Here is a 13,606-nt window from a genome sequence, read left to right as displayed (position 1 = left end):
AACAGCTTATATTAACGATTAGTGTTTTTAATCCTGTGTGACGCTTTAGTTTCATGGATCACATCGTTTGTGTTATAAGTTGTAAATCATTGGACTGAGTTTCTGTCTTTCGTTTTCATCATTTTTTTTGACTTGTAAATATATTGCGCAGGTTGCATGAGAGAATAAAACAAAACCAAATATAATGCAATAACTCCGGACACAGCAGCTCTTTAAAATGAAAAAGTCTGTAAAAGAAAGGCAAAAAACATTCATATTTCAATTTATTTTCTGAAAAATAATTTATTTCCAGAGTAAAATAAATGATATGTTGCCATACAAAAAGTGTAAGAAAAGGGACTATGTCAAAACTGTAACTGCAGAGAGATCAGTAGAGAAGCAGGTCGTATGTGCAGAGTCACGTCAAAGAGTTCTTCAAAACCACGTCCAGGAATAAATTCAGTTGTTCAGTTGTTGTTTGACCTTGAACACATCCTCCTGTAGCATTTCTGAAAAACCTCATCCCAAATATTACAGACCTAGCTTGAAGACACAGTTTGTGTGTTTTTTTTTTTTTCTTCCCAATGATGTAACATAGTATTTTCATTGCCATGAATTGTCCCAAATCTTTTGTGACCTCAGACACACACTTCTCAGACAATTAGATTATATGTAATTTAAACTTTCCTCTCAAACACACTCTAATAAAACATTCTGGGCCTAACGAAATAAATATATTACTCCTAATCTTTTTTACTTGAAAAATATTAATCTTGATTTTCGTCTTTGCTCTTCCACTAAGTGCAAAAGTCAAAAGAAATTAAATTAACATTCTTAATTGAATAATCCCTTATTAAGACATATTAGGCTGAATAAACTCTGCAGATGTAAAAAACAAACATGGAAATGAAACAAACTGTTATAATGAAAAACCAACCCGCAGTCTGACACAAGACTAGTTATAAACATGGACGTATCAGATATGAATTGCACATTTGCACCTATAAGACAAGACTTCACAGTCTAGTCCAAGCAGTATCAAAAACAGTGTCTATCATCCAGCAAGAGAACAAGAAACTGAACAGTGCATGATGACATGAGAACACTATCTTTTTTTAAAGTTATTAAACTTGATTTTCTGACAGTTAAAACATCTAATAGGCCACTATAATAACCCAGTCAGAGTGTTTCTGTTCTCTTTTAATAAGAAACCTTTCTGCATCAAAATAAAATGCATTAAGTGATGAACTATTAGTTTGTAAACACTTGGCAACTTTTAAATATGAATAACTGAAGAACCACCCAAACTTTTTTTTTTTCTTTTTTCTTTTTAAATCATAACAATCTCATTTTTGAGAGTGACGGACAGAACACACAGTGCACTGAGTGAAAGGAAACTGTCATTTGTCACACAGATCACTGGGATCATGACAGACCTAAAACAATATGGCAACTATAGTCGTAGTAGCATCATGTCCACTCACTAATAATCAACTAGGACTGAGCCAGACAGTACTGTAGAGGTCTTCTACCACCAAGTCAACACAGGAATTCACCGGCAAACACTGGACAACACCTCGCTGATAACGTAAACAACTAAAATGGACCCTTTCGAAAGTTTAACGTGGAGCGAAGTGGAGCGCAACGTCTCCTATGACCTGAACGGGCTGTTAAATAGATCGCCTTTATCAAAAACATTTTGTTTCATCCTTTCAAGAAAAGAAGAATAAAATCATAAAATATTATTCCTTTGAGAGAATATGAATGTCCACATTGTCCTTTAGTCCTTTTCTTGCTTTACGAACTATAAAACTGACTCCATATTTTCACAAAACTCATGGTCCTCTAGGTTATATATAAACTTTGTCCTGTCAACTAGTTTGGGGCCTTCTGTGAGAGAGGGGTAAAACTCAGTCGGCGTCATGTAGCCCTCGTGACCTTTGATGTACTTCTTGTAGTTCCTGCGTAAGCAATACCATGTGGTGGTGTAGAGGAGGAAGGCGATGCCCTTCAGGATGATGGCAAGGCTCACGTACAGATGTCTGTAAGCTATGTTGTCGTACAGCAGGCAAGCGCCCTTATTGCCGCAGTCTGAACTCCAGAAAAGGCAAGTGGAGTCGATCCCAGCACCAAAGATCAGAGGAGGGGGGATGAATCCTGTAAAACAGCGAGACAACAAAACTCATTCTGTTTCCATAAAAATGACTTTATATGCAATCTGGGTTAATGCTGAATCATTAGTTGGCCATTTTTTTCTTTTGATTATTTCATTACTGAACCCAAACACATTATACTTGTGCCAACAGCCTCAGTATACCACTTCAGTTCTCAAATTTAAAGCCTGCTCACCAGGGTGGATCTCAAGTTCCACTCTAGTGAGCACTGATCTTGGGAAGACTACTTTCCAACTTTAGAAATGGAATCACTTACAGAGGATTTTAAGAGTTGAATGTCTCATCCCACTGGCTGATTTCAAACTTTCAATTCTGGATCCACTTAATGATGCCTGTGACTGTCAGTAATGTTGCATGTGCTTTTATTATGTCTGGCTCTGCTGGTTTTTCTTTCTCTCTGCTGGACTCACATCTCTCTTACACAAGAGATCTTCATCTCGATGACACTACCTGATTAAATAAAGTTTAAATAACTGCTCTACTATTACACATAGATGGTTAATGTTCAAAATATTCTTAAAGGAATAGTTTAGAGAAATATGTTAATTTGATTTCTTGTCACAAGTTAGATGATAAACTTTAAACCACCCTCATGTCCCGTCTGTACGGTAAATAAGAAGCTACACCCAGCAGCCTGTTAGCTTAGCTTAGCATAAAGACTGGAAACAGAAGGAAACAGCTAGCCTGGCTCTATGTGAAGGTAACAAAAATTAGCTTACCAGCACTTTTGAACATATTATACCTATAACTGGCCGCTGGTAGTAGCTTCTTCTTTACCATACAGACATTAGAGTGATACAGAGAAATACTTTGACAAGGAGCAATAGCAGAAGAGTTACAGGGCCTGTTCTAATAGTCCAAATCCAAACAAAACACAATTATGGCAGAACCTCCACAAGTGCTTATTACTTAATATCAGAAATGTATTGTTTTTCATGACATCCCAAACACAGAAATCCTTAAAATAATATCAGGCTATGTCTCTTTATGTACAGAATGCCCACGTGCTTCTTGATAACACGATCTAGACATTCTTAGTTCAAATACTCCACCCACCTCCATTTGTTTTTCCACTGTCATCAACTTATGCTGTATGGTTAATTCAGTTTATTTGTTCTCTGTGTGGAAATAAATGAAGCCAATAAAGTCTCTGAGGTCAATGGAGCCCTGTGTTTGTGTGAGAGATGAGATTATCTGAGTGTTTCCCAGTCAGTGTGTCACACTTGTACCGAGACAGACCCAGAGTGTTTAAAATTAATAATGTGTCGTCTGATAAAAGCTGTTAAACAGTTCTTACCGAGAAGTCGTAGCAAAAGAAACAACACTCCAAGTGCGTATGATTTCAGTTCAGGGCTCACGGTCCTTCAAGACAAGCAGACAGAATAAATCACAGTGTTTTATTTTCAAACTGGATTCTGTGAATGATCAAAGCTATTCATGTATTTCTTCACTAACACTGCACTCTCATACGTTTCCATCCACAAAACACACCTGATTAGGATGATGACAGATGGAGTCTGGGCCATGGCTCCGACCAGGCTGCAGGCACAGATCACACACAGGAAGATGAGAAAAGCCTCCTGGCAGCCCGGCGTTGGACATTTCCCTGGAACTGCTGTGGCGGATTCAGTGTCAGCGGATACACAAGTACATCCCGTCAGGTTCTGTAAATGAAATTACGGGGAACGCATGTTACATCTGGTGTGCACTGTTTTCATATTTAGGAGAAAGCCTGGTATTAACATGGTGGAACCAAATGATCTGCACTTTAAAAAAGTAACACGACTGCTAAAACTGCTGCAGTGAGAGAGTAATAGTAAAAGCAGTTACAGTGAGATTTTGTGCTACTGAGCAGAGAGCATCTGATCTCAGTAAAGCAACAGAACCACTTTATTGCCCAACAAGTGCTAGATGATGACAGAACTATGAAATACTGGGACTTGTTTTACTTTGAATATTAAAAAAAAACAAAAAAACAGAACATATAGAAATGTTTGGAAATGGAAATGTTTGCATCATTTGTAATTAAAACGATAGTTTTCCTGCACTGCAAGGTGGAAGATAACTATAGCCTGCAGAGATTGTGATTCCATTTTCAGATTACTCTCATTGATCACAAAGTAATTGTAGTGTTAAGACCTGAGAGATATTCGATGTGGTCCGAGCACTTCCTGTTCGGGTGCAGCCGGCGAAGCAGGCGGACAGGTAGGTGACACCGTTGGAGCCGCACACAGGGCTGATGGAGGAGGTGAAGCAGTTGCAGTGACTGATGCATTGAGCCTCTGGTTTCTCACCCACTCGAAGCGTCCTGAACAGAGACACACAGAAAAACCTGAGCACCCCTTTCCCACCGAAAGTACCAACTACATCTGTCCGAGGAACAAACAAAATTGAGGAAACACGCTCTGCTCTTTATCAGTGACAACATGGGTCTCCGGTTCATTTTTAACATCTCCATGGAAACTGCACTGCACAGCTGCACCTGCTCTGGAGCAGGCTGGGTTCAAGCTAACAAATGGAAAAGTAGTAAAAGCCTAAAGTCACTATTTCTACATGATCATCATATGGACAAAAATCCTGCTTTCATGTTGAAGTAACAAGAAATAAAGGCAACAATAAGCCTGGGTATCATATCATTATTTTTAGTCTATTTGTATTTTATTTCATTTTGTGTACTTTTTAAAATTTGTTTTTAAATTTTAAAAAATATATATTTTTCTTCTGCTTATGTAAATCCCTTTGAATTGCTTCTGTGTTCGAAATATTCTGCACAAATAAAGCTGCTTCTAATATTAGAAACTTTCAAGTGATTCTCAGCTTGTGAAAAAAATTGGCTACAGTGAGTTAACTAAAAGTGATACAGTGTGGGTGATCCATCTTCATTTATGAAATAATAATAATAAATAAATAATAATAAATAAATGCCTCTGTATATACAACAAGAGCAAATAGCTACAGTTGACCAGTTATTTAAGCCATTTAAATGTCCAGTTACATATTCATTTTGCATTTAAACTGGTGACTGGTTCAGTGAAGTCCGTTCACATTCAGTCTGTGCAGCGCTCAGGAACATGAGGCCACTTTCTGCATAGAAAATATTAGTCTCCATGACATGACACAAAGTTGTCTGAATAAAAAGTAAGCCCACTGTGGCCGAAAGACTGTCAGTAATAAGAATTTTTATTTACACAATTAGATTCTCAATGAAGTCCTCTAATCTTGGCAGCAGTGTTACCTTTCTCTGTTATACTGTTGTTAGCTGCTCATATTTATTTATTAGGAGAACTGGGTCATAAGACACTAATGTTAACTATGCATTTATTTCACAATCTAGGGCATTAAAACACACTGAAATGTTCAGTTGTTTTTTATAGTTTGTTCATTATCATCTAAGGTGTATCTTTCTTTGCTGAATCATGTTGGTTTTTGACACTGAACTGAACTAACTTCCTCCTGGGCAACACATAACGCATAAAAACTCTACATACAATACAATACTCAATACAACTTCCTCATCTGCTGAAGCTGCATGTGATTGGTTAGTTGTTCCAACACCCGCCTTGTCATGAAAATGGACTCTCAGTTACTATTTGAAACCAGAGAACTTTATGATTAACATCTCACATACTCACTTTAACCATGTAGTTCAGACTGATAATAAGAGCTAGAGCTACATTTTTGGCTTGTAAGCCTCTTAAAATGAAGAACTGTGTACTTGTGACCCCTCGTCATCCCCCTTGCATACTGGTTACATACTAGGTCTACAGTGATTTTTCCCCTTTGTTTTATTTGAAAAATAAGCGTCCTGCTCTGCTTTTCTGTTAAGTTTTCTGTTTTCAAAACGCCTACCCTGCCCTATCCTGTATTCAGCGTTAAATAAACATGGCTGTCAAATATTCAGGTTCTCTCTTACTCATTGCCATATGTGACCGTCACTCCTGCGACTGGACCCGTGTCACAACCCAGGAAGAGGAAGGAGACGTAGCAGGCAGTGGATATCAGGTTGACCAACATGGCCATGCGGATAGCTCCCAGCGCCGACAGGTTCAGCTTCTTCACCAGCAGCCCGCCCATGAAGATCCCCAGACATGCACACGGAATAGCTGTCATACCTTCAAAAAGAAAAAAAAGATTTATTATACTGGTATACTCAAGTGCATGACGGTGCATGTGTGGGCTTGTGTGTGCGTGCTCTGAATACAGACCTAACAGCTGGTTTGCTGATGTGGTTGTGAGGTTGAACTGCTGCTCAAGGTATTTCCCCAGAAAGGCTGCAAAGCCGGCCACTACAGCGATCTCCATACAGGCTGCCAGGATGATGCAGGTGAACACTGGGTTCGACAGGAGGTGCTTGGTCACCTTGGGGATCACTAGTCATAAAGAAATAAGGAAGGGATGAACGGGACAGACAGGCTTCTCTTGTTGCCCTCACCTGTTCACCTGTTCTGCTCATATATAATTAAATTTGGTTGGCAATCAAATAACATAAATAATAAATCAATGAAATCTCAATGGAATAAAGTGCAGAGCTTTCAAAGCTGTTTTTCTTTTTTTTTTTAAATATATTTGTGTGAAACAGACACATCTGAGCTAATTCCAGTGACTGAAAACTAGTTTAGCTTGATGAAGTAGCTTATGTAACAGCATTTTCATTATGTTGAGTGCTTCTACTTTTAAAACATGTGAGCAGCTGCCGTGGTGGAACAAACTGCAAACTAAGTACATTTATTCAAGTACAAGTACTACTTTACCAGAGTACTGGTTACTTTCATACAACTTTATACTTTTACTCTAACAGATATCAGAAGGAAATATTGTACTTTTTTACTCCACTACATATATTTCACAGCTGGCATTACTAGTGACTTTGCAGAAAATGATTTTACACATAAAACCTGTGACAAGTCAGTAAAATATGATTTTATAAATGAAATCCAACATGATAAAAAAGTTACATAATTAAATGCTGCTTACTTACTAAAGTAAAAATATAATATATTATAATATATAATATAATTCTGAGAGGGAAAACTGTGGAAAATGTGTTAGAAAGTTTGCTGACAGTATGTTTGTACTTTAATGTTACAAGCTTAATGTAGAATTGTTACATGTGCTGGAGTAATTTTACTGTTTGGTAGCACAATGTTTACTTAATTAAAGTTCCTTACTTCCTCTTACATGAATCAATATGTGGCACGTATTTTATATTTGAATGTGAATGCTCCTTGCGTACAAACACTGCAGTACTACACTGGATCTTGCACGCTCACCCCTGAGTTGCTGACAGCAGGTGGGGCTGTTGGCAGCCTCGTGGTTGTGTACAACCCCATTGCTGGGCTTTGGAGTCTCATAGTCTGCATTCAGAGAGGGAGGAAGCATAACTTGCTCACTGTCTGCCCCCTCCTCTCTCTCCTTGGTCGGCAGTGACTGTGGGAAGCCAAACATCAAAAGAGCTGAGCAAAAGAGTAAGGCACCACACAGGAGGAAGCCTGCCCACCAGGCCCCGATCCACCGCGGGTCATCTGGAGTGATGCCCAGCTTACCTGTGGAGAGGCACAGGAGTAGTCGATAAACCACACGCATAGAGAAACACAACATATAACGCAACACTGGAAAAATATGAAACTCACTAGTGTCAATGAAGATAGCATCCACATAGAATTTAGTGCAGAGGGAGCCAAGGATGAAGCCACAGGCAGGCCCAAACACCAGCGTAGAGAAGAGGATTCCTGCACAGAACAAACAAACACCAACTTTAATGTTTGGTTTGGTCAGACTTCATTCACCTTTCAGAAATAATTATAGACAAAAACAAGTAGGACAGTTTTGTTAGAACATCCATGAATGTTGTACTGTGTAGGTCACAAACCAAAATTGGATTGGATGCTCTGCATAATACTGTTAATGCTTTCTGGAAGATGCTATAAAACACCACTGGTAAAAAAAAATGTGTATCATGTGCAATTAATATAATGGACAGACAGCATTAAAATGTACGCCTGCCAGGAGACTTCAAGTAGTATCAATTTTTGCACACATATTGCTGATGATTTGTGATGTTTGTTGTGTTTATTATTTGTATTGTGTTATGTTTAATTTGTTTATAACAAATTTCCTTCTGTGGTGGAGCCCGTTTTATTCAATTTCTAAAATGTACGAATGCCTTAAAAACATTTTAATCATTTTATAATGAATGCAGGGCAAAGAGTCAATTTTATAAATGCATCAACATCAAGGAAGGCCTGGTGACATTTTAGATTCAATGTAAGTGTCTAACTTGCAAGTCTTATTTGCTTTTATGTGGCTTTTCCAGAAGGTACGGGCTGAAGCATGACAGCAAACAGGGAAACATTTTGGCTGTCGTGAAAGATCAAATCAGCCAGTTAAAACCACAAGGCAAGTGCAGCAGTGGCGGCAGCAATAACAGTGACTGTGCTTGTTATGATCACATGGCTATGCCTTCTCACCCTCGCTGGGTAACATACTGAACAAACAGATATGAACACACAGTGTGAAGAAGACACCTGACAACAGAAACCAGTTGTTTTGTCCCAATCTGCTCTGGTGGGCAGCTGGAGATAAAAATGTGGAGCTTGATCCAAAAATCCTCATTAGAGTGCTGTCAGCGGGGTGAGACTCTGGCACTGCGACTCAGACTGCAGGCAGATAATGAAGACTCAAAGCTCAATTTGGGAGACAAATTTCTCCTTGTCTGTATGTCCTGTGATCCGTGATATTATTAGACTGCAGTGTGGAGTGTTGGACTGTATCTTGGCACACAGTGACAAACCAGATCTTTTTGACCACTCACGAATGGCAATGCTAGCTTCAAATTACCATCAAAATAAAATGAAATTATCTCTGCTATCGCTGCTTCCTCCTCCTGCTTTGGATCATTAGTAACATCCCCTTTTACTGGCTGCAGGTTGGTCTGAGCATCGTTGCTATCAGCACGACGTCTCCCTGTAAGATGTTGTTCGAATGCCAGGAGCAGCCACTTAATGAACAAGCGTGGAAACTGTGACTAAGCTCTGTATGTCTCTGCAAGTGCTCACAGTGAATGCATGGTCTGCTTCCTGCCTTGACCACCCACATAGGAAGGGAGTCAACAGATTCACATAATTGTAGCCCCATTCACATCATAGTTTATTCTTCACATAAAGGAAATGGCTCACAGATTCGTTAGGTGCGGCCCAGGACCTATAAAGTGGTATAAACAGGCTCATTTAGGACGGGCGAGGAGTGGAACAAAAGAACAGAGGCTTTCATCGTGGCATGGGAACATAACGATTTTTTTTCACACAACTGAAACATTTGCGGTTGACTGTCAGGCCAGTGCGGAAATGAATGAAGACACACATGTGTCCATGAGGCGTCAGAACATGACGGATTTCCTTCTGCTAGCTTCACGGGTTTTGTAATATGTAAAGGAGGCAGGTAGCAGGCAAATGCTAATTTCCTCTGCTGACAATCTGCATGCAAAACTGACAAATCAAAATTTAAAAACAGTAGAAAGAACAGCTTTTAACCACATCCAACACATAGAGACAGAGGAATTCACACCCATAAACACACACACACACACAATACAGACAGACGTTGTTGCGGCACATCAGGATGGGTTTGCACCAGTGAAAATGTGCAATTTAACAGTGCTCTCATGAAGGAAGGCTGCAGTCACTATGTGACAAGCAAATATGCCTGTGGCGTTGCAAATGAGGCCTGTGCACTCTCTGTTTTGAGTGTTTCCTTAGAAACTGAGTGTTGTCTTCTCATAGCAACAACATCACAACTGCTTTAACCACAGGAAACCTCAAAGAGGAAATTCAGTTAGTAAAATCACCTTCCAGGAGATGACGGCTCAGCTATAGCCCACAAGGCTGCGACCACTGAGGGGATAAATGTTTCCACTGAGATCCGTGCCTATCCCCAGTTGCTTTAAGAAATGCTGTGTCCTTGATGATAACACTGTACTAAAGCACAAGTCTCGCATGTGGAAAAGATCACTAATCTAAGAAAGACCATGACTCCTTATCAATCTGCTGCTCGTGAACAAGAAAGAGGGGGCATGCGATTTTGAATTTGGTGATAATGTCCTCATGGAAGATTAATTAAAAATACTTTTGATACCTTTTCTCCTTTTTGTCTTGAGCTCAGAGCCAGCAGAGGAAAAGCATGCAGCAAGATGAGTCTTTTACAATGGAATTAAGCTGGCATGAACATGAACTGGATCTTGTAGTCAAAACATAAGCAAAGTATCAAGTCCACCCCTCCTTTCCCTCATTTTTTCCCTTCCATCCTAATCTACTTAATGTGAGATGCTAAAGATAAAAAAAACTATTTATTTTAAGTTGCTACATGGACAGAATAGACCACTAGATCACTAACTTTCTGCATTATGTGATTGAATCTTTTATGGCACATTAACTTTGTAAAGTGATTTAAGAAATGAGATATAACATATTAATCAGTGTGCTTTAGAGGAGCTGGTAGGTAGATTTTGTCACCTTTGGACAGAGGCTATTTTTTCTCTATGTTTCCTGTATTTATGCTGTTATGCCATCTACCGCCGTCTTGCGTGCTACGCAATTAACCGAAAAAGTTTAGAAACTCTCACTGACTTAATCTTGCTCATAACAGTTAATTTGGTTACTACCTCCCCAAATGCTGCGTTCATGAACTGCCCCCTTAAAAAAATACTACGTCACCTGTGCTGTGATCACTCACCCTTATTTGGGCACATTTTGGCTTCAGTGACACCGAATAAAAAGAAGTCGAATGCAAACACGAAACAAAGGTAACACCATCAATCGGTTTAATTACTTGGAACAAACTCCCACTGGTGAATATGAAGAGTGCAGAGCTTCAAAAACAAAAAAAGAGAGACAAATTGGCACCAAAGTAATTGTTCATTCATCGTAATCGAGGTAAAACTTTGAAATAATCGTGATACTGATTTGAAGTCATATTGCCCAGCCCTAATGCTTTTATGTCTTAGATATATTCTTCTACGTACAGGCAGACTACTATGTACGGAAACAGAGCAGGGGAGTTAAATGACATGTGACCATGAATGTGAGCTGATTTGGTCTGCTTCATGCAAACGATTCCCTTGGGCATATATTGACAAGCTTGGCTACTTTACTATACAAATGTCTCTTTCACATCCACCTCAGAGCTTCCTCCTTATCTCATTTCAAATAACCAACTCTGACTGTGACTGGAGACCTTTGCAAAAATAAAGAGTCAACAGTGCCTGTACAAGCTGTAATGGGACATATTTCATGTTATTTCACAGCAGGATTAAACAGAAAAAAAGGAAAACCTAAGTTAAGCACATTAAATCTCCATGAAGGACAATACACGACCAGAGCCACGGGTGATCTTTGTAATACACCACTTTTCCAAACTGCCTCTAAATCCCTTTTCCCTTCCAGCAGTACTGTTACGAGATAAGTACAAAACAAACTAATTTGTTCATGTTGCAGTTTGCCCGAGCCTTTTAGTATCCTGTGAATTATACTCTCTGGGGAGCATGTCAGATGTAATTCAATTACAAAGCTCGGCTCTAGTGTTTTTGTCTCCCTCTAATTTGTTTAGAGACCAAGAGAAAAGGCTGGGAGAGCTACTGTCCATGAGGCTTGTCCGTTTCTGAATATTAATTAACCCACATGCATCCCATAACCTACACGCTACATTTGAAAAGGTGACTTAAAAATAAATGTTGAAGATACAAATGGCCACGTATTCCCTTCAAAGAACAAAGAGCTTACGTCGTATCCTGTGCAATACCTGTGGTTTAGCGAAAATGAAAGTTAATTGATGTCATGCTATCTATCTTCACACTTGGACGCAGCATTTCCACGTAAGTACATGACATACAGACACCTGCATCTTGTAGACTTGTAACGGCTGAGTCAAAATACCACGGAAGGACCAAGCAATAACAGAAGAGATAAGAGAGACAGCCTGGGCTGCACTTATCATAAACATCACTCCTGAGATTAACGTGGAGCCAGGTGAAACCAAGTGAGAGGCCGATTTAAAGCCGTTCGACACAGACAAAAGGTCCTCCACATTAAAAAAGCCCCCAGTCGCAAAGTTTTGTTTCTTTACATCATCCAAACCAAAGCATTTGAGATTATAAACCAACACAGCGTGAGGTTAAACAGAAAAAGCTCACGGCAATCCAAATGTCAGATGCATTACGGCTGCACCGTCCCCAGTTCATTTCCTGCTCTCACTGTACAAAGGGAATTCCTTCTCCTCCTCCATTAATCCTGCTCAAGTTGGCTCAGTAATCCCCTGAGCTAAATAAGAGCAGAGGGACACTGCGATGTGGGAGGCCAAACAACAGCTTGTGCCACTTTCACGTGGGGCCAGACTGAAACTGAGAGTGAGCTAAATGATTACTACAGATCAAGCCAAGAGCCCATGTCTCAGCTTTCCACCTCTGGGGCCTAAACTCGAGTTTATGTCAGAGGGTCTATCAAAGATTTTTGGGACAGAGGAACTGCAAAAAGCAAGCACAAAGTTTTAGTAACTATATCATTTTAAGACCATGAGATTTATAAAGCTTTCAAACAAAGGGCCTCTGTTCCTCCTCTGCTGTACATCAGGTCATAACATCCTCTGTAGTGTGACATTTTTTTTTTTTTTTTTACAACTGAAGAGACTCAGGAGAAACACTCAAACGGGCCAGAGATGTCAGATTGAGCACAGGCTGTTTCCTGAAGAAGGCTGGTATCATTCACACTGAAAGTCACACACAAGATTCAGACAATTACGAAACACCTCAAACTTAGAAAAGTCAAGACTCCACGCCTAACAACCAGCCATCTGCTTCCTGGCAACGGGCTTCCTCTGCTCTCATCAACTGCACAGAAACAGTGTGCTGCCGTTTACACTGAAAATGGTTTTCTAGTTGGTCAAAGAGATTTGCCACCATGCAGTGGACTGGGGTTAATAGGTTACAGGCATTTTTATTTCAAGAAGAGAACAAACTTCATGTGTAATACTGTTATGCTTACAGTTTTCCAGTGTTAAAAATGAATACAGAATCTTTTTTCATGATTGTGTGGCTGATCAATAACTGATTAAATCCTGTAAAGACACAGTAATGACACAGGAGTGAAGCTCTGCCTGTTTACACTGCTGCCATCTCTAATATGAGTTCTTGAATTAATGTTGCACATCTGGCATATATCCAGTGTCTGGTACATGCCATTGTTACTGTTGCAAACAGCACAACAACCATCAAGCTGCTTTATTTCTAAATAGTGATAATATTTCTATACATGCTGTTATGACATTGGGAAACCTATAGTCTATTAAGCATGGATGGATACGCCACCACCATTCAGCCTTGCTGCCAAATTGTCAGAGGCCTCTCACAGTATCGCCATGAAAATAATAAAAAATAAATAAAAAATAAAAAAGCATTTTCCCCATAG

At 39.5% G+C, this 13,606-nt stretch overlaps 1 protein-coding gene across 1 annotated transcript in view; it reads right to left on the bottom strand.

The window, feature by feature from the left end:
* Positions 1 to 262: 262 nt before the first annotated feature.
* Positions 263 to 13,606, bottom strand: part of slco3a1a (solute carrier organic anion transporter family member 3A1a) — a 35,331-nt gene continuing 21,987 nt past the window's right edge. Inside the window, exons 3-10 of the mRNA XM_023422486.2 lie at positions 7,784 to 7,882; positions 7,424 to 7,696; positions 6,359 to 6,523; positions 6,067 to 6,265; positions 4,293 to 4,461; positions 3,645 to 3,817; positions 3,451 to 3,515; positions 263 to 2,136 (exon numbers count right to left, since the gene is read on the bottom strand). Coding sequence (XP_023278254.1) covers positions 1,784 to 2,136; positions 3,451 to 3,515; positions 3,645 to 3,817; positions 4,293 to 4,461; positions 6,067 to 6,265; positions 6,359 to 6,523; positions 7,424 to 7,696; positions 7,784 to 7,882 — 1,496 coding nt within the window. The 3' untranslated portion in view covers positions 263 to 1,783. The remainder of the gene's footprint in view (positions 2,137 to 3,450; positions 3,516 to 3,644; positions 3,818 to 4,292; positions 4,462 to 6,066; positions 6,266 to 6,358; positions 6,524 to 7,423; positions 7,697 to 7,783; positions 7,883 to 13,606) is intronic.

The sequence above is a fragment of the Seriola lalandi genome, unplaced genomic scaffold (genome assembly GCF_002814215.2).
Source record: "Seriola lalandi dorsalis isolate HSWRI2012SDOR001 ecotype SW California unplaced genomic scaffold, Sedor1 jcf7180002054682, whole genome shotgun sequence".
NCBI lineage: Eukaryota > Metazoa > Chordata > Actinopteri > Carangiformes > Carangidae > Seriola > Seriola lalandi.
This window is presented reverse-complemented; position numbering and strand designations above follow the sequence as displayed.